Raw genomic sequence first — 19,384 nt, 5'->3', positions numbered from 1 at the left:
GTAGACTCTAACTTCATCTCCATTACGCCGCACTCTGTTGCGCAGATGGTCGGCCCCATTTTTGTTAGCGCAACTATGGCCCGTCTCCGAAGACGCTGGAAGTTCAATGACTCTGCAATTCAAGCTCACCTCAACTTTCATAGCCAAAAACTCAGTACCTCGTCTCACCTCACTCACTGTCTCATTCACAAAACCCTTACTCATCGATACGACGACCCCGGTAACCCCTGCAATGACCGACGCCCAACCCGAGATGAAGATTGATCCCTCGAGAGCAAAGGCTCTGGTTTCGCAGCTTCAGTCTGTCCAGGAGCGCGTGACCGCCGTCGCTGCGGGGCGAAATGTGAGTCGTCACTCTGTATACTTCACGGAAACGCTGTTGGGGAATCAGGGAGAATCTCTCTTCACAACGATGTGGACTATGTTTTGTGCGAGATGGATGCTGATTAATGACAACAGGTTCGGTTAGTGGCAGTCTCAAAGCTGAAGCCAGCCAACGATATCCTGGCGCTGCACCAGCAGACCACACCGCCGCAGGTGCATTTCGGCGAGAACTACGCCCAGGAGCTGGGCCAGAAGGCGGAGATGCTGCCCAGGAGTATTCAGTGGCACTTTATCGGTGGTTTGCAGTCAAGTAAGTGTTTCCTCAAAGACTCATGCGCTCCTCGCCCTCCCCTACGTAGTTCTGAGGTAGCTGACGCTTTTCCAATAGCACATGCAAAGAAGCTGGCCAAGATCCCAAATCTCTTCTGCGTCTCCAGCGTAGACACCCTTAAAAAGGTCCAGCTCCTCAACGCCTCGCGCGCGGAGCTCATCTCTTCTTCATCAGGCGAAAGCCCCGTGGAACCGCTCGGCGTGCACGTGCAGGTCAACACCTCGGGAGAGGAGTCCAAGTCCGGCGCCGAGCCGGGCCCGGATACGGTCGCGCTCTGCCGCGCCGTCGAGGAGGAGTCGCCCGCGCTCAAGCTGCTCGGCTTGATGACCATTGGCGCCATCGCGCGGAGCAAGGCGACGACGCCCGAGAACGAGAACGAGGACTTTGTGTGCCTCAAGGAGCAGCGGGGACTGGTTGTCAAGGAGCTGGGCTTGCAGAGGGAGCTGGAGCTGAGTATGGGTATGAGTGAGGACTTTGAGGGCGCGGTGAAGTTGGGTAGTGGGGAGGTTCGGGTGGGAAGCACGATTTTTGGAGAGAGGGGGCCTAAGAGTGAGGCCAAGATTTTGGTCTAGTGGAGTTGGTGTGAAGAGTTTTGGATGTCGAATGACTTTTGGATGAGGCTGGATGAATGTGATGGAGAAAGTTGATACACATTGGCTGTGGGGAGGCGAGGTGAGTTCTGGGCCAGGAATGATGCGGTCTACAACCTGCCCCGAAGTAGTGTTCACACGTATTGATGACGATGATAGATATAAAAACCAAGTCACTAGCGTTGTGGCGTTCATCCGCCCCCTTTCTTCTAGCTTTACGACGTCTCAGTTGGTGATGCAACGAGCTATAGTTCGTGTGAACCATCCTCTCCAAGGGAGGCGAATAACTCCATAAGTCTGCTTCGAGTAGTAGCTGACTTGGAGAGAGGAGATAGATGTAGGCGCTTTGCACCATCTCAATTTTTACTCGTCCTCAAGCTTTCGGAGTACGCGGCCTCATTTTTCATATGACTCTGGAACTGTTCTTGCCCTTCACTCTCGCTCTTGATTGCTTTTCATCACTGCGAACGATTTTCCTAAGCATTTCTCTCCTCTCATTCATACAAGTTCTCCAGTGCCATACCGAGCAGCATGAACGCGCTAGATCCTCCAGACACATGCTAGGCTTGTCATTCACACGGCGTCAGGGAAGTCTCATGTTTGAGCCTCTGAGAATCAATAATCTGCCAAGTGGGCGGCTGAACAAGAGAAGCAGCACAATAGATAGGATTGAGGCTAGCTATGACACTCAGTCACCTCACGACAAGGAGACGGACAATAGTGGGGGACAGGGTTCATCCTGTGTTAGCGGGAAAGCGTGTTAGTACACCGAGGATCATTTTTTTTAATGGGTTTATATTGAGTATATAAACCCGAACGAACGAAGTAGAGTTAAACCGATCGGCCTAACTCGAAATGTAGGAACTCAAGCGAGAACCCAAGACCAGAACTCCTTTTAACGCCCTCCGACCTGTGGTGTCTTATTGCACCGGGTATATCATCCAAGGAGAATCCAAACTCCAGACAATGCTCCCGAAAGCATGGTGCCTTTTTTTCACCGGGCATTCATGCCGTCACTGCCCTCCCTTCTTTTTGGAGTGGCTTTCTCTCTCCAGTCCTCATACCAGAGAACCCCACACCCACAGACTCCCCGTTCCCAATACCTTCCTTCGCTTAAAGGTGTTGGGCAATGATCCCATCGACCTCATCTGCCAGGACTTGGTAGATGTAGTCTTGCATGTCCGTAACGAACAAAGCGTTGATCTTGGCGTCGAAACTGGGGAATTCCGGATTGCTGTCGAATAGTTCGTCGGTCAAGCGGCAGCCATCACACCAGAGATAGTAGTCTTGTTGCGTGAGCATCACCATGAGCTTGGCCAGAGTGTTCGTCATTTGCTTGGCCTGCTGACCGACTTGTACCAAGCGACTTCGGTATCCCGGAAGCTGGTTCGTCGAAGGATCACTTGTACGCAGGATATCCTGAATTCGCCAGGGCTCGATCGGGATGCCCCTTCTGCGGTGAACTTCAAGAGTTGCAGCGGCTCCAGCCGCGACTTGGCCGAGTTCTTCTGGCCCGTTACACTTCTGACGGAAGTGGTGGCAGATCTGAGCGAGCCTGACGAGATGGGCGTTGAGGGCAACACGAAGGCTCTCGTACTTGTCGATGGTGGTCTTGCTGGTGCGGCCATCTCTCCCGTCAATCTCGCACGCCGTTCCGCTCTTTTGGCACTTGGAACAGGCGTGGCCGGGGCTCCCGTCGCACTTTGTCTTCTTCCTGCGGCACGACTTGCAGGAGAAGGCCCTGACGGTGCGAGCAGGCTTGTCTGGCGTGGCCCCCTTTGGCCTGCGCGGGGCTTTGGCTTTGCCGTTGCCGTTGCCCTTTCCTCTTTTCTGGACTCTTGCGTCCTGATTGTTTGGGCCGAGGACGTCTCTAACGACATTGTCGTCGCCGAAATCCTCGTCGAATTCCAGAGCGAATATGCTGTCGGCGGCGGGAGTTTCGGGCGCGAAGAAGGGCCCAGGAGGGACAGGGACAGGAGCGGGGAGAAGAGCAGGGTCAATTGAATATGGCATTTGCTCTTGGAAGTTAAATCCACCGCTGTTGCTGGCGTCCATGCCTCCTGCTGGGCCTGATTCATTGGCGTATACTCCGGCGCCTTGGACGATACCAGAGGTGACAGTTCCGTCCAAACCTTGTGGAGAGGTCGAATTAGACAGGCTGGAGGCCATCTCGCTGAATTGGGTTTGGATATCCTCGCTCTCCCAATCAATGTCAATGTCTTGGGAGTTATGAGGCACGACCTCGTTAAGACTTTCGTCCCAGACGTGAGTGACCGGGTAGTACGCCGGATTCATCTGGTAGTCCTGGGGATTCATCTGGTATTCCTGGGAATTCATCGTGTTTGTTGGTTGTAATGAGTATATGATGAGAGGAGTTGTAGTTCAATTGGATTGATGAATGTATGCCAGATGAACTGTAGTGTGATGAAGACTAGAGGAGCTGACAACCACAAGACAGAGGAATGCTTGGCACTTTATAGGAGACAGGAAGAAGCAGAAGCTACAGAGGTTCACGATGCTCCCGCACCCCGGGAAGCATAATTTGGAGAGGATGTATCTCCGGCGATGTCTTTTTGGCTAATGTACACGTCCATGAAGCAAAATGGCGGCAAGTAGAGGGGGTCAGGAGTGTAAAACAGCCACTCGGTGACTGGATTCTGGAGGCAAATGCCCAGGCGTCCAGGCACAGAAAACATAGTTCGGAGTGGGAGCGGTAAGTTCGAAGACATGTCTGTCCAGGTAAGTGATCTGGGCATAAGTCACTTGAGGCACCGAAGAATGTTAAGAGAGGATTGGGCACGGTCTGAGGAGTCTGGTGGCGAGTAGAGCAATTGACGCGGAGATAGAGGGAGTTGAGAATGTGAGGCTTGAGGATTCGAGAGCTTGAGGATTACGGACATTGCGGTTCGTTGAGGGAGGTGTACACGACTTCAGAGCATTGGATATATTTCTTGTTGGTATAGAGATGCCATTGCTAGATGCTGAAACACAACGCTATTAATTGATTCTCTGTTCTGCCAACTTGGACGAGATTCATTGCACTTTTATTCGTTGCAATACCAATTTCAAGACCATGGATTGACATCAGTCACACAGGAGTGGGCGATGGTCGAGGAAATGAGCATCCGGACTGCCCGCACCTCTTTAGACCATTGAGGGCTGGAGTCATTGTCGTTCCAAGGCTAGACACGCAGCCACTCCGGGCTGCCAGACGTAGAGACCAAGAGTTTAGACTACTATAGGTACCAATTGGCCGTCTATGAAGTCTTCCATCATCCAATTGTTAGATATGCCAAGGTACCTCAGACCTGGAAGACTTAGACGCCGGATTGCCGAGGGCATTTCATGTCTCCTTTTCTTACAGATAGTTCCACGGAATCCTGGGTGAAAGTCAAAGGGACTGAAGAGCTTGATGTCCAGTTGACCAAGCCATCAGCACTGACACTTAACCGGACTTTGAATGTGTTCGCTTCTGCGTTGGTCCTACTGTGCGGCTCAGCAGAGGAAAACGAAAGTCCGGTTCTCAACCGTGTAAGTCGGTGTAAGTGGTCCGTGTAAGTGAGCCGTGTAAGTGAAAAGTCAATAGAGTGTCGTCGAATGGTCGCCTGGGGCAGCGAAAATAAGGTTTCGGTTGAGTCAATTGGGTGCGCTGTGCCTGAAGATCCGCCCCACGAACACCCATAGGGCCGGCCGTCTCACTGGGTTGGCCAATGACATCTCCCCTACGCCGCCTGACAGATGCACCAAATGCCTGGTTCAACTGCTTTTCGCCTACTGCCGTACCTTAATTCTACTTTCGCTGTTCTCGTTTATCGCAACTTTCTACGTCCTTGCCTTTTAATTCTACGCCGTTTGAAGCGTAGCACTAAGACAATCTCCTCATATCGTCTATGAGAGGCAACCTGAAGAGGAGTGTGAAGCCAGGGCCTCTTAATTCATCGGAGATAGCAAGAAGAATCTGCACACCATGTTGGCCCGCACTGTTGCACTGTGGCTATGTGAGCAAGAAGGCGGCGATAGAGCGGAAGTAATCTTGGCCACTGTGTTAAACACACTAAGAACCGAATTCTGAGGAACCCGGAAGGGTAGGTACCTGAACATGGAGGGTGTCTTTCTTCAGGTACCTCACGCTGGAGCGCTCGTCCAGGTAGCCAAAACTGGGATACCCAGCTGAGCCCCCAAGTGTTTTGTGTCTTCCATGGGCTCTTAGATGACAGAAAGACTGGGAGGCCGATGCCAAAGCTATGGGTAGAGAGGTTCCATGAAGGCTATTATTGGAATCTCGGGATTCTGGATTAGCTTTCGTGGTGATTATTGCCTTGATCGACAGCCATAGCTCACATATACAGGGACAGGGGAGGAAGTGAGCTCTGCAGTCTACTGTTGGAGGACTCTGCTAGCATCACACGTCCGGCAATCAAACAATCGGCGAATATCGTCTACCTCACCTGGAACGATGTTGAGAACGGTTGTAGAATTCTTCCTCTTACAGCCTGAACACCGTCACCAGTGGCATAGCCAAATGATGAAAGACACACGGAGCACACTAGGACTGTCCATGAAGTCAAGAGCATTGCCCATATCCTCAATCACTGGTCGACACTCTTTTGTTGGTGATGGGCGACAGCAGAGCATGAGTCTTGGACGGTAATAAAACACTGTGAGTCTCACTTATATCAACGAGTTCTAGACCAGTACATATTTGATACGGAATGCCAATTGAGCCCTGTTGCTTGCCATAATTCGTCACCCTCAAGGCCAATTGTCTGTCCCACCCAGGCTGTATCCCACTTATGGAGAGGTAGTTACAGCCCGTCCCGATCCCGTCCCGATGTTGAAGGTCAAGACTCCTCGGCGGCAGCCTCGCTGTAAGATGGGCAACGGTCATAGTCAGTGACGATTAGGTTATCATGAGGAAGCTCATGTGGAGTCTGAAAGTATTGACCCACAATCCTTTCCTTACCCTTACTGCTTGACCAGCAGCACAGAAGACCCGAGTCAACGATAATGGTTAAGGAGTCACGGAAGTTTCCTAAATGATGTCTCTAGATGCTAATTACATGTCAAACCATTTCAGAATCGGATGGTTTCCAGAAGTGAAGACTCTGCAGTCGCCAAAATGAGCATGAGTTGGGTGTTCTTTGGATAGTGGAAAGAGATGTCGATGTTCTCATTTACGGTGCGACGTGTTGAGATCTGGGTAGATCAGTCAAGCTACGTGTAACTCAATTGACTTGGAAGTATAACATGGCGTCACTTGAACGCGATTCAATTCGTTTCCGTTTCGTTATTGAGCAATGGAAGCAATGTGATGATTGTGCTGATATTAGATCGAACTGATTCCTTCCAACAGCATCCCCTTATCTCATAGCAAGGGTAAAAACAGGCCAACAGCGACAGCTACAATCGGAAAGGCCACTGGAACTCTCAACGCCCCCGCAGCACCATCAGGACCGCTGCCCCTCGAAGTAGCCGTTGTAGTTCCCTCGGCGGTTGTGGTGGCCGAAGTCTGGAACGGGTAAGAAAAGTTGACTACAGCCGAGATACCAGGGCAGACACCCTCGAGAAGCTGCTTGGTGTACAAATTTTCTGCCTGGGATGGACAGACAAGAGACAAGCATACGCTAGCTTAGGCATGAGCATAACTACTACTTCGCAACACATCGTGGAAAGTCGAAGAATGGGAGGGATACTCGCCGTGCTATACTCTTGTGTGCTGGACATAAGCAATCGGTCAAGACTCCGACGGCATCCGATGCGTCGTTTTCTTTGAGGGTTCTGGTTACGTACGGTACGCAGCTTTTCGACCAGAACTGGTCCAGTATGACGGAGTTTGTGCAGGAAGAGTAGAGTCTGGATAGTTTTGTTAGTCACTTGCTTTTGGTGACTGAGGAAGTTGGAAGATATCATACATCCATGGCCTGATTAGGCCTCTGGTGGTACACTCCTCGTCCCAGGGGGTGATCCGCGGTTTTGATGGCCCGGCCAATGTGGGCATGATACCAGGCACCGACTGCGTCTGTATCGCTGTCTGTCCCGAGACAAGTTGAGGCATGAGCCATATGAAGAGAGTGAGAAGAGGCAGGAAAGCCCTATTTACTGAATGGTTGAAATTTTCCATCGTGGGCATGGAGGTTTGAGGCATGATAAGGTGCAGATTGCATGTAGGCGTTTAGAGAAGGCTCACGCAGAATGACTACCTTACTGCAAGACGCCTCGAGAGAGTAGTTGCCCTCTACGGCGCAGCTCGCCACGCGCGTACGCGATTATTGAATGAAACACAAACATCTAGACTGCCCACGAGACTATTAGACTACCTGGGGAAACCGCACTCGGTCCAATACGCTACACTCTGCTTGCTGCGCCGCCCAGTTGCATCTCAGGATCATGGCTAAATGGTGTACGCCAATCTTGAGCGCGAAAGGCCCTGGTCTAATCTCGTATATTGATTCATACTGAAAGACGATGCAGACTTTGACAAACAAACGTAGGCAACTGGGAGATAGTAGAGATTTGTGTTTTGCAATACGACATTATGCCATTGAGATGTAGGAATGCGGTTGCGCTTGAGACGTTGGGCTAACACGGGTATTGACCAGCTGGGCCCAGGCGGCACCATCTGTTCCTGGCCGAGGCATTGTGGAAGCCGACGATATGCGGCCAAGCTCCCCATGCCCCAGCTCTTCTCCAAGGTCTCTGTAACTTGCCGATCGACCCCTCGTTGCCATTCCTCATTCAATTCAACCTCAAAATGCTTGCCATTCGCCCATCAGTCTGTAGGGCGTGCCGAAAGGCCCAGATCCGCCCGGCGAGAGCGTTCGCAACCGCCAGCGGTCCCATCCAGCAGCCGCCCCGCGACAACTATGTGAAGCTCGTCGAGGTCGGTCCTCGCGATGGCCTCCAGAACGAGAAGAAGACGATACCCCTTGCGACCAAGATCGAGCTGATTGAGAGGCTCGCCAAGACTGGTGTGTCTACAATTGAAGGCGGCTCCTTTGTCTCGCCGAAATGGGTTCCCCAGGTAAGCTTACCCGAGTGGCCTGATGAATCTTGGTATCAGTGTTACTGACGGCTGAACGGTTACAGATGGCCAATTCAAGCGAAATTCTTGAGCACCTCCTCACCCGAAAGGTCTCCTCTCCAGCCCAAACATCATACTCATTTCTTGCACCGAATATCAAGGGTCTGCAGAACGCCCAAGCGCTGCTGGCCAAATACCCCGGCGCATTCGCATCACAACTCCAGCCCTCAGCTGATGCTTCGACTCCCGCCGTCGAAGTTGCCGTTTTCGCGGCAGCGACCGAATCTTTCTCGAAGAAGAACCTCAACTGCGACATTGCGACGTCACTAGACCGCTTCCGCGAGGTCATTCGCGAGTCAAAAGCGGCCGGCCTCCGCGTTCGCGCATACGTCTCCGTGGTCCTCGGCTGTCCCTTTGAGGGGTACGACGTTGACCCGCACAAGGTCGCCGAGATCTCGACGGAACTGCTGGAGTCAGGCGCCGACGAGGTGTCCCTGGGCGACACCACCGGCATGGGAACCGCTCCCCGGACCAAGGAGCTGTTGAACTGCATGAGGGCTGCGGGAATCCGCAACGAGGATATTGCGATGCACTTCCACGACACGTACGGCCAGGCCCTGGTTAACACGGCTGTGTCTTTGGAGCATGGTATTCGCACTTTCGACAGCAGTGTTGGCGGTCTTGGAGGATGTCCTTACAGCCCCGGTGCGACTGGCAATGTGGCTACGGAAAACATGATTTACTTTATTGAGAGTCTGGGTATGGACACTGGCATTGACCTGGATGCGATGTCTGATATTGGTGCTTGGATCACGGGCGAGTTGAGCAAGGCCAACGACAGCACTGTTGGAAAGGCTGTTTTGGGCGCCAGATCTCGTGAAGCGGCGACAGCGTAGTCTTGAGTTTCTTGAGAATCGAATTGGAGTTTGAGATGCATTTTTCAGTTCTTGTCTTGATCTGTATTATCGCATGAGTTCATTCAGCCCTGAAATGCCCAGGGAAAATGCATTGGAAGAAGGTGAGGTACCTCGTATTACCTTCAGGTTGGAGTGCGGGCAGTCATGTGATGTCACTGCCACAATTCGTGACTGCTAGCGCCCAAGCTGACACTGAGACCGATAATGGCACACTGGGAAGCTCCCAGGCGTCCAAGGCCCGCGCCCCCCAGTCACCAGTGATCTTATCGGCGCCACCTCAGCTTGCCGAGCGGGCTCCACCAAGACGAAGCAAGCTCCAGTGCAGTGCATTCGACGACACTGCACCGACCTGCCAACCTCCTCCAGCTACGTACATCGCAGCGCCTCGCATCGTCTCCATCAATCCGCCCGCCCACGCCCTTCCTAATCGCCCCCCCTCCGACCCAACACGCATTGTCTTCTAATCCGGCGCTGTCTCGCTGATAGTCAGAAGCAATGAGTGACCCTCGGGAGCCCTCTTACTCCATCGTGCCGAGAATTCGGTACAACACCGTCGGCGGTGTCAACGGACCCCTCGTCATCCTCGAGAATGTGCGTCGTCGCCCAGTCGCGCTGGAGTTCCCGCCAGCGAATTATCTGAGTTAGGCACTGATTCTGCATCTAGGTCAAATTCCCCAGATACAACGAGATTGTCTCCCTGACCCTGCCCGATGGAACCAACAGACAGGGTCAGGTTCTCGAGGCTCGAGGTATTTACACAACGTCATTCCTCTGCTCAATAACATGCGTGCTAACGAACATCTCTAGGTGACCGAGCCGTCGTCCAGGTATGCGAAAACGAGCGATCACACGAGAAACACCGATTGACGATGGAAACAGGTCTTTGAGGGAACATCAGGCATCGATGTTAAGAAGGTATGAGATCATCGCATCTCGACAAATATGACGAGCGCTAAAACTCTAGCCAGACGAAAGTCGAGTTCACCGGCCAGAGCTTGAAGCTTGGTGTGTCGGAGGACATGCTGGGTCGTATCTTTGACGGTTCCGGACGTGCTATCGACAAGGGCCCCAAGGTCCTTGCTGAGGACTACCTCGACATCAACGGCAGTCCCATTAACCCCTTCTCCCGTGTATGTGACGCCCCCGAATATCACACCATGGTCTTGGGTTCTGACACGTTGTAGGAATACCCCGAGGAGATGATTTCGACCGGTATTTCTGCCATCGACACCATGAACTCCATCGCCCGTGGACAAAAGATTCCTATTTTCTCTTCGTCTGGTCTGCCGCACAACGAAATTGCCGCCCAGATTTGCAGACAGGCCAGTTTGGTCCAGAAGCAGGGTGTCACCAACAAGGGTGTCCACGACGGCCACGAGGAGAACTTCTCCATTGTCTTCGGTGCCATGGGTGTCAACTTGGAAACCGCCAGATTCTTCACCCGCGATTTCGAGGAGAACGGCTCTTTGGAGCGTGTCACCCTTTTCCTTAACCTTGCCAACGATCCTACGTGAGTTTTGATATCAGAATGTACCGTAAAGGAATGTGCAGGCTGACAACCATGCCAGTATCGAGCGTATCATCACTCCTCGTCTCGCGCTTACGACCGCCGAATACTACGCCTACCAGCTCGAGAAGCACGTTCTCGTTATTCTTACTGATTTGTCCGCTTACTGCGACGCTCTTCGTGAGGTCTCAGCCGCCCGTGAAGAAGTCCCGGGTCGTCGTGGTTACCCCGGTTACATGTACACGGATTTGTCCACCATTTACGAGCGCGCCGGTCGTGTGGCGGGTCGCAACGGTTCCATCACCCAGGTTCCCATTTTGACCATGCCCAACGAGGATATCACTCACCCCATTCCCGACTTGACGGGTTACATTACGGAGGGTCAGATCTTCGTCGACAGAGGCCTTTACAACCGTGGTATTTACCCGCCCATCAACGTTCTGCCGTCTCTGTCTCGTCTCATGAAGTCTGCCATTGGTGAGGGCATGACCCGCAAGGACCACGGCGATGTTTCCAACCAGCTCTACGCCAAGTACGCCATCGGTCGTGACGCCGCTGCCATGAAGGCTGTCGTCGGTGAGGAGGCTCTGTCAGCTGAGGACAAGCTTTCTCTGGAGTTCCTCGAGAAGTTTGAGCGCCAGTTCATCAACCAGGGCCAGTACGAGGCTCGCACCATTTACGAGTCTCTCGACCTGGCATGGAGCTTGCTCCGTCTCTACCCCAAGGACCTGCTCAACCGTATTCCCGGCAAGGTTCTCAACGAGTTCTACCAGCGTGCGGCCAAGGAGGCCAAGGACAAGGGCAAGCAGAGACAGCAGGTGCAGCAAAACGAGGAGAACCTGATTGACGCATAAGCGGGGACGCTAAATGCGGGTGCTTGATATCCCCCAGAAGTCGGCAACGTAGTAGGACAACCAGTCGACGTTGTGTATACGTATGAGGGGGCACGAGAGTGTGAGATGGGCAACTTTTGGACCTAGACAATGGCATGCAATTATTAGTTTCTACACATGCCATGTCTCAGTGATGTTTTTTTGTGTTTGCGGGAGATGTGCGCGAGATTTTCATCATTTACAGAATTGTTTATTGCATTTGCATTCCCGGAGGAACAATTCGATGTCCAGCCAGATAAACCAGCGTGGACCCATGAGAAGTGACATCGAGGCTTTTGATGGCCAAGATCCGGTCTACAGCGGGTTAGCACGAATGAACCATGGCACGGACCAACGTCGTCAGCCAGGCGCACCGCCTCAGTGAACCCCACATCATCCACACCGAGCCAACTCCCCACCATGAGCATGCGGCTACCTTACCTTACCTCACCTCCCGACCTTACCTGATGCAAGACGAGAGTTCCTGCGCAGAGCAATCCGACGAAGCTACCTACTTTCAATCACACCAGCGACCGACGGCATATAGAAACCTTGCCGTAAACACAACCTCACCTACCGATAAGTGAACCGAACCCTTTGCGTATACGGCATAGCGAACGACCATACCCACAATGTCCATTCACCGGGAGCTCAACGCCGCCTCGCTCAGCGACGCCTGGCGGACCATCAATATTGACGCCCTGCAGGAGGACTCGGCGTGCAACTTTGACACCAACACCCTGCGGCCGCCGCAGCCCGAGATTGGCGAGGATGAGGTCCGGCAGCTCGCGGGCCAGGTGCGGCAGTTGCTCCGCGGCGGGGACGCCGAGGGGGCGTTGAGGGGATGTTTGGAGTTTCCTGTGTACAACGGACCTGATGGCGCCAAGGTGAGATTTAAGACCCGGGGTTTCTGATATCTAGGCATTTGAATGGAGCTCGGGAGTTTGCTAATCGAGTTATTCCGCGAACAGGACGCCCACCTCCAGACCATCACCGAGGTCCTCCAATCCATCAAGGCTTCCGAGATGACGCCCCTCCTCAAGTCCATCTACGGCGGCGCCGGCGGACCCGAGCTTCTCGACGTGCTGATGAAGTACATTTACAAGGGCATGGCCGGCTCTGCGGCCTCTGGAGGACTGAGGTCGCCGCCGCCGCAGGCTGCGCCGAGCGGGTTCAGCCAGATGGGCGGTCGCCCCGGAGCCACCAACGAGAACGTCGGTAGCGCGATGAGCGTGTTGCTTAGCTGGCACGAGAAGGTTGTTGACGTGGCTGGGTTGGGAACTATTGGTCGTGTCATGACGGATTGGAGACGGGTTTAAGGGGGCGAGAAGGACGAGGAGTAGTGAGAGAGAGAGAGAGGGGGCGGAAAAGAAAAGGGTGCGTAATGAACTTCATGACGAGTATGGGCATGCTCGGGGTTTTGGGCGTGTCTTTTTTCACTGAATCAAATTAGAAAAAGACTGGGCGTGCCGACAAATGAAATCCATAGAATTTTTTATTTTGACTCTGGTTTTACAGGTTTTACAGTTGATTTCTTACAAATGTGCCAGATTCGGCATCATATCTAATTGGACTCTAAGATGTCCTTGAGGTTCACGTCTCCGCTTCCTCTCGGCAGCGCCGTGGGCTGGTCGGCGCCCTCGTGCCACCCGATCATGTAAATGATTCTAAACGTGGCGGGGATGCTCCCGTCCTCGTTGCCGTGGAGCTCCCTGTAGATGCCCTCGTTGGCCAGCAGCACCTCCCTCCTGATGGCGCCCATTTCCCTGCCGAGGATGGCGTTGCCCTCGCCCATGGCCTGCAGGTCTTGCATGAGCGCAAAGGTATCTGGGTAGTCTACGACAATGTCGTCGACGTCGACGGTAAGCATCTTGAAGCCGGCGCGCTGCATCAGGCCGCCCACGTCGCGGACGTCAGCGAGGGGAGACACGTGCGGGGAGATGCCGCCGCGGCGCTCCTGTTCCGCGAGCTGGAGGGAGGTGCGCAGCTCAAAGAGGCTGTCGCCGCCGAGCATGGCGCCGATGAAGGGAGCGTCTGGCTTGAGGACGTTGTTGATCTGCGTTAGGACGCCCGGGAGGTCGTTGATCCAGTGTAAAGACAGGGAGGAGAGGACAAGGTCGAAGGAGGCGGGCTCGAAGGGGACGTGTTCCTCGTCGACGAGGACGGTGCGGGTGATGGAGATGTCGTTGTTGAAGGGGAGGTCGGCGTCGCGGTGAAGGAGGGTGTGGGAGGACTCCGCGGCGACGAGTTCGCCTATGCGGGTGGCGAGGGGTTCTGAGATTGGTTTTGAGGGGTCCGGGTCTGGGTTCTCGCGGGTGAGGGCGCGGGCTACGTTGCAGGAGTTTGCGCCTAGGTCGAGGGCGCGGGGGAAGCTTCGTTTGATGTCCTGTTGGAGAGTAATGTATTAGTGTCTGGTTTGTCTCTAGAGGCATTGGCCATTGTGGATGCTGTCAGGTTGAGGTCTGCCGTAAAGCAATGCTCTGGGAGAGGGGGGTCATGGATGTGATGGCGGTGATGTTCTCACCAGTAACCTCTCGCACAGCCGGTTTGCGACTTCATCTTTGAGGTAATCTGCTTGCCGGCTGGCCTCGGGATTCGATGCTGCGCGCTCCTTTTGCAGCCATTTTGTGCGACGGTTGAAGACCTGAAAGGCAGCAGAGCCGCCGCCGGATGTTACGGCGTAGGACCGGCGTATGGTTGTGGAGGGGGATCCGGCGAAGAACCGGGAGCTCGGTGCGGCGGCGAGGCACACCACCCGTCTGGTCGTGGAGTTCATCACCGGCGCCGCATATCTGCACCGGAGTGCTGAGACGGACATGGGGGAAAAGGATTGTGTGACTTTTTGGAATTGAGAATCCTGCAGAAGAACAAAGAGACGGTGGCGGCTGTGGTATGTGGTAGGATTTGGGTTTTTTGTTGAATAAAAGAAGGTTTTCTTATTATGGATTGACAGACGGGAGGGGAGCTCTTTCCTTCTGCATGGGAATTTCAGCAACTTCGATGATGCAGTACTTTGGTTTGGCTTGTCAGCACACTTTGGAGCTTGCCAATTGACGGGAACCAACCGAGTTTAGCGCGCATAGTTACGTACCTTTCTGACGGGGAAGGTGTCGCTCCTGCACGGGCCTGTAGCGTGCGTGCCCCCCCGGTCAAAGTCCCCTCTCTTGAGTTTCTGTCTCCCCAACTTCATCAGTCAGCAACGGGGAGCATGTTCAATGGCTTGAGAAATTGGTCGATGGAAGTACCTTGCAACACCCCTGACGCGCCCAGTCTTCAAGCAGCGGGCACACTGGGCGCACAGCAGCAAGGCCGCCCGCGAAGAGCCCAGTCTATGGGGGACAAGTGTGACAAGCAAGCACCTGATAGACGCTGGGACGCTTACCTGACTGTCCTGACGTTCAACTCGCAGCAGCTGTTGATGCCCGTGTTGCGTGTTGTAGACATCCAGGATGCTTTCGCTGAGGTGAGAGGTACATGACCTGTAAAGAAGTACAAGCAGAGGTACCTCGGAGTGGTTTGACGGGCCCGTTCAGACGTCCAATGTGCGGGTGGCACATCTCCACACATTGGCTGCATTCCCAATCCCAAGCCTTCCGGGCTTCTCTAAAGTGTCGTTTTCTCCCAAGCCCGCGAAAGCCCCTCGAACCCCTTTCCTTGGAGTTTCGTTTCCCATTTCACAGTTCCGCCCAGTGCAACATCGCGAATCGACGCCGAAACCCTTACAAGGCCGAACTCAATCTCGAGTCAACCATCAGCCTCTGTCCATTGTCGATAACCCCCTGGTTGCGTCTTCATTACTCGACGGGAACACATTGCTAAGACACGCAGCGGCACTTGCCGGTCGGTTTCGAGTTCGAGTCGCCGAGTCCACAATCCCGCCGTCCACCGATCCGACCGTTGATCTCCCCAAAAACTCCACGCGGCTATCAGCAGTTCAGCTGGGGTAAGCGAGCAGAAATACGAGAAGAAAGGACCCTCGCGCGCGCATGGAGTGATTGCCCAACGCTCGCATCGGAGCAGACAACAACACACGACCCGTCGCCAAATACACACCACCCATCGATTTCGCATCCGCGACGCTCTATTACGAAACTCTCGTAGCGAGTCCAACAACATCCGCCAGCTCAACCCCTTTCATCCCGCGCAGAAGAGGGGGGAAGGCACTTTGGAGGGCAGAGGAGACAGCTTCAAACAGATTGCCCGTCGAATCCGGCAAACACCGCAGCCATGTCGTCCTCCGCGAGCGGCTTCCTCGGCCGCTCGACTAGCAACAACTCCAACATGCGAGGGTTGGTGCAATTCATTGCCGATTTGAGAAACGCAAGAGCTAGGGAGCTGGAAGAGAAGAGAATCAACAAGGAGCTGGCCAACATTCGGTGAGCACGCATCTCCCGGCATGTCATACTGCGCTGTCTCGCGACGGAGTACTAACAAGAGTTCCCACGTGTAGACAAAAGTTCAAGGGTACGAATCCGTTTTAGCGGTCAGTCGGCGCGATCTCGTTGTGCTAACTCCTTTGCAGATGGCAACCTGAGCGGTTATCACAAGAAGAAATACGTGTGCAAGGTACGGCCTGTCCTGAGCTGCATTGGCTGGTGTTTCGTGCTGACAATCTATGAAGCTCCTCTACATCTACATCCTCGGATGGAATGTCGACTTTGGCCACCTCGAGGCCGTCAACCTCATCTCGGCGAACAAGTACTCGGAGAAGCAGATCGGATACCTCGCCATGACCCTATTCCTCCACGAGAAGCATGAGCTGCTGCACCTGGTCGTCAACAGTATAAGGAAGGACTTGCTGGACCACAATGAGCTGTTCAACTGTCTGGCTCTCCACGCAATTGCCAACGTCGGTGGCAGAGAAATGGGAGAGGCCCTGAGCGGAGAGGTTCACAGGCTTCTGATTTCGCCGTACGTTTGGTTGACCCCAGAGTATCAGGCCAGTGACTAACAGCAGCGATCCAGAACATCCAAGGCGTTCGTGAAGAAGAAGGCCTCACTTACCCTCCTCCGTCTATACCGCAAGAACCCCGACATTGTCCAGCCGCAATGGGCCGAGCGCATAATATCGCTTTTGGATGACGTAGATGTCGGTGTGGCTCTGTCTGTCACGTCTCTCGTCATGGCCCTTGCCCAGGATAATGCGAATGCATACAAGGGGGCGTATGCGAAGGCCACAGCAAGAATCAAGAGGATAGTCATTGACGGGGAGTACACTCCGGACTACCTTTACTACAAGGTCCCTTGCCCCTGGCTCCAGGTCAAGCTTCTGCGTCTACTGCAGTACTTCCCTCCTTCAGGTGAGTTACACATGAGAATTAGGCTAGCTAGCACATGCTAACCGCCTTAGATGACACTCACGTCCGCGAGATGATCCGAGAGTCGTTGCAGAAGATTCTGAACCTCGCGATGGAACAAACGAAGAACGTCCAGCAGAACAACGCACAGAACGCTGTGCTCTTCGAAGCTATCAACCTCATCATTCACTTGGATAACGAGCAAGCCCTGTTGAAGCAGATCTCATCTCGTCTGGGCCGATTCTTGACCTCAAGGGAAACCAACGTTCGTTACTTGGGTTTGGAGGCGATGACACATCTGGCAGCCCGCATCGAGACCCTGGAACCGATCAAGCAGCACCAGGACGTCATTCTTGGCTCACTTAAGGACAGAGATATCAGCGTGCGGAGGAAAGGTCTCGACCTTCTCTACAGCATGTGCGACTCGTCCAATGCCCAAGTTATTGTCGGCGAACTTCTCCACTACCTCCAGAACGCCGATTTCGCCATAAGAGAGGAGATGGTGTTGAAGATTGCTATCTTGACTGAACGATATGCCACTGACGTTCAGTGGTACGTGGACATTTCGCTGCGTTTGATTGCCATGGCTGGTGATCACGTCAGCGATGAGGTGTGGCAGCGAGTCATCCAGATTGTGACGAACAACGAGGAGCTGCAGGTTTATGCGGCTCAGCACTCCTTGCAGTACGTCAAGTCGGATCACTGCCACGAGACTCTGGTCAAGATCGGAGCCTACATCTTGGGCGAATTCGGCCATCTCATCGCCGACCAGCCTAAGTGCAGTCCCATTGAGCAGTTCATGGCTCTTCAGAGCAAGGTTGCCGCCTGCTCATCAAGTACAAGAGCCATGATCCTCTCATGTTACGTGAAATTTGTCAACCTCTTCCCCGAAATCAAGCCCCAGCTTCTCAAGGCATTCCAGGTATTTAGCCACACGCTTGACTCTGAGCTTCAGCAAAGAGCATGCGAGTACCTGACGCTCGCCACACTGCCGACAGACGACCTTCTCCGCACTGTATGCGACGAAATGCCACCTTTCTCCGAACGACAATCCGCACTACTTGCCAGAGTGCATCAGAAGCATGCCAACACTAGCGATAAGAGAACTTGGATTGTCGGTGGCAAGGATGCGAACGCAGATGTGGCAGAGATGAAGATGGCCAAGGAGGGTGGCCTCAAGAGGACCTTCAGCACAAATACAAACGGCCATCACGCGGCTAACGGAGGCACGAACGGAACAAATGGCCACGGCAACGGTGTGAACGATTTGGCCGGCCTGGACATGAACAATCTCGGACCTGCCGAACCCAAGACGAAGGCACCAAACCTGGCCAGTGCCGCCCACTTGTCTCCTAACTGGGATGTGGGGTACAACAAGCTCCTGCTTAAGGGCGAGGGCGTGTTATATGAGGATGGGCAACTCCAAGTCGGCGTACGTTCCGAGTACAGAGGCCAGATGGCGTGCTTGATCTTGTACTTCAAGAACAAGACCCCTACGGCCCTGGGCTCATTCACCACAACACTAGATCTTGACGAAAACGAAAAGGGCAAGCTTACATGGGACGTGAAGAACCTGCCAGAGAGCACAATCTATCAGAATGGGCAGTCTCAGCAGGTCATCATGTTCGAGTCGAAGAAGGTGTTTGACAAGAGCCCGACAATACGTATCAGCTACCTTGCTGGTGCCCTGCAGGCTGTCACCCTCAAGCTTCCCCTCACCGCACACAAGTTCATGGACCCCGCGGATCTCTCCGCCGAAGACTTCTTCAGGCGCTGGAAGCAGATCGGCGGTGCCCCTCGTGAGGCACAAGCGATCTTTGGTCTGGCACCTGGAAAGTCGGATAGAGAGTTGAACGAGTTCTTCGTACGGCAGACGGTCGAGGGCTTCAGGTGGCGTGTTCTTGACGGTGTCGACCCTAACGCGAAGAACTTCGTGGGTGCCAGTGTCTTGCACACCTCAGAGGCTGGCAAGTTTGGTTGCTTGATGCGTCTTGAGCCGAACTACGGAACCAAGGTTTGTTTCACCCCTGATATCATACTAGCAACGATTACTGACTCTGCCTAGATGATTCGTCTCACGATCCGCGCCACAGACGAGAGCGTCCCTGCTGTCCTCCTCAAGGTCATGCAGGACCGTCTTGCTGCTGGCTTCACGCAAGAAAAATTCCAAGCCCCGACACCATCCGAGATATCGGACGCATTTAGCAACATTCTGGTTACATAGCGCGAAAAAAGGAGGCAGTCTACACCACCGTTGTAATACACATTTTCACACAAACCAAAATCACTTTCTTCGTAATGACACATACCCCACAACACTTTTTGCCTTCTTCGTACCCCTTTCTTGTTTGCCTTGCTGTCATCTCTTGGTTTCGGTTCTGAAAGTGTTCCCTTTTTTGTATCTGCATGGCAAAGCTACTAGGGGTGGCGTCGGGAGGCATCGTGGTAGCAGTCGTTTCCGTGTTGAGGTAGTTGAAGAAGCCCCTTTTGGGTGGTGGGAGGTGTTGTCATTGGGGGACTTAATG

General features: G+C 53.6%; 8 protein-coding genes across 8 annotated transcripts; 5 read left to right on the top strand and 3 right to left on the bottom strand.

Annotated features, from left to right (window-relative positions):
• Positions 1–106: 106 nt before the first annotated feature.
• CCOS01_03238 (YggS family pyridoxal phosphate enzyme) lies at positions 107–1,227 on the top strand (the record flags this gene model as incomplete). Its single annotated transcript, XM_060451424.1, has 3 exons — positions 107–343; positions 460–634; positions 713–1,227. 3 exons carry the CDS (start codon positions 107–109, stop codon positions 1,225–1,227), a joined length of 927 nt encoding a protein of 308 aa, XP_060317689.1.
• A 1,131-nt stretch (positions 1,228–2,358) lies between these two features.
• CCOS01_03237 (uncharacterized protein) lies at positions 2,359–3,582 on the bottom strand (the record flags this gene model as incomplete). Its single annotated transcript, XM_060451423.1, has 1 exon — positions 2,359–3,582. The coding sequence occupies one exon, from the start codon at positions 3,580–3,582 to the stop codon at positions 2,359–2,361; it is 1,224 nt and encodes a 407-aa protein (XP_060317688.1).
• Positions 3,583–6,610: 3,028 nt separating this feature from the next.
• Positions 6,611–7,375, bottom strand: CCOS01_03236 (uncharacterized protein; the record flags this gene model as incomplete). The annotated part of the gene is made up of 3 exons (XM_060451422.1): positions 6,611–6,869; positions 6,943–7,098; positions 7,158–7,375. 3 exons carry the CDS (start codon positions 7,373–7,375, stop codon positions 6,611–6,613), a joined length of 633 nt encoding a protein of 210 aa, XP_060317687.1.
• Positions 7,376–7,996: 621 nt separating this feature from the next.
• CCOS01_03235 (uncharacterized protein) lies at positions 7,997–9,647 on the top strand (the record flags this gene model as incomplete). The annotated part of the gene is made up of 3 exons (XM_060451421.1): positions 7,997–8,266; positions 8,332–9,158; positions 9,362–9,647. 3 exons carry the CDS (start codon positions 7,997–7,999, stop codon positions 9,645–9,647), a joined length of 1,383 nt encoding a protein of 460 aa, XP_060317686.1.
• A 31-nt stretch (positions 9,648–9,678) lies between these two features.
• On the top strand, positions 9,679–11,544 carry CCOS01_03234 (V-type ATPase; the record flags this gene model as incomplete). The annotated part of the gene is made up of 7 exons (XM_060451420.1): positions 9,679–9,774; positions 9,848–9,932; positions 9,991–10,010; positions 10,063–10,098; positions 10,152–10,313; positions 10,368–10,693; positions 10,752–11,544. The coding sequence occupies 7 exons, from the start codon at positions 9,679–9,681 to the stop codon at positions 11,542–11,544; spliced, it is 1,518 nt and encodes a 505-aa protein (XP_060317685.1).
• A 650-nt stretch (positions 11,545–12,194) lies between these two features.
• On the top strand, positions 12,195–12,881 carry CCOS01_03233 (ARP2/3 complex 16 kDa subunit; the record flags this gene model as incomplete). Its single annotated transcript, XM_060451419.1, has 2 exons — positions 12,195–12,449; positions 12,534–12,881. 2 exons carry the CDS (start codon positions 12,195–12,197, stop codon positions 12,879–12,881), a joined length of 603 nt encoding a protein of 200 aa, XP_060317684.1.
• Positions 12,882–13,126: 245 nt separating this feature from the next.
• On the bottom strand, positions 13,127–14,380 carry CCOS01_03232 (methyltransferase; the record flags this gene model as incomplete). The annotated part of the gene is made up of 2 exons (XM_060451418.1): positions 13,127–13,948; positions 14,087–14,380. The coding sequence occupies 2 exons, from the start codon at positions 14,378–14,380 to the stop codon at positions 13,127–13,129; spliced, it is 1,116 nt and encodes a 371-aa protein (XP_060317683.1).
• Positions 14,381–15,789: 1,409 nt separating this feature from the next.
• Positions 15,790–19,083, top strand: CCOS01_03231 (uncharacterized protein; the record flags this gene model as incomplete). Its single annotated transcript, XM_060451417.1, has 7 exons — positions 15,790–15,938; positions 16,013–16,026; positions 16,085–16,128; positions 16,184–16,473; positions 16,528–16,862; positions 16,913–18,873; positions 18,925–19,083. The coding sequence occupies 7 exons, from the start codon at positions 15,790–15,792 to the stop codon at positions 19,081–19,083; spliced, it is 2,952 nt and encodes a 983-aa protein (XP_060317682.1).
• Positions 19,084–19,384: the final 301 nt, after the last annotated feature.

Source organism: Colletotrichum costaricense, assembly GCF_030867565.1.
Source record: "Colletotrichum costaricense strain IMI 309622 chromosome Unknown Scaffold_3.1, whole genome shotgun sequence".
Taxonomy (NCBI): domain Eukaryota; kingdom Fungi; phylum Ascomycota; class Sordariomycetes; order Glomerellales; family Glomerellaceae; genus Colletotrichum; species Colletotrichum costaricense.
This window is presented reverse-complemented; position numbering and strand designations above follow the sequence as displayed.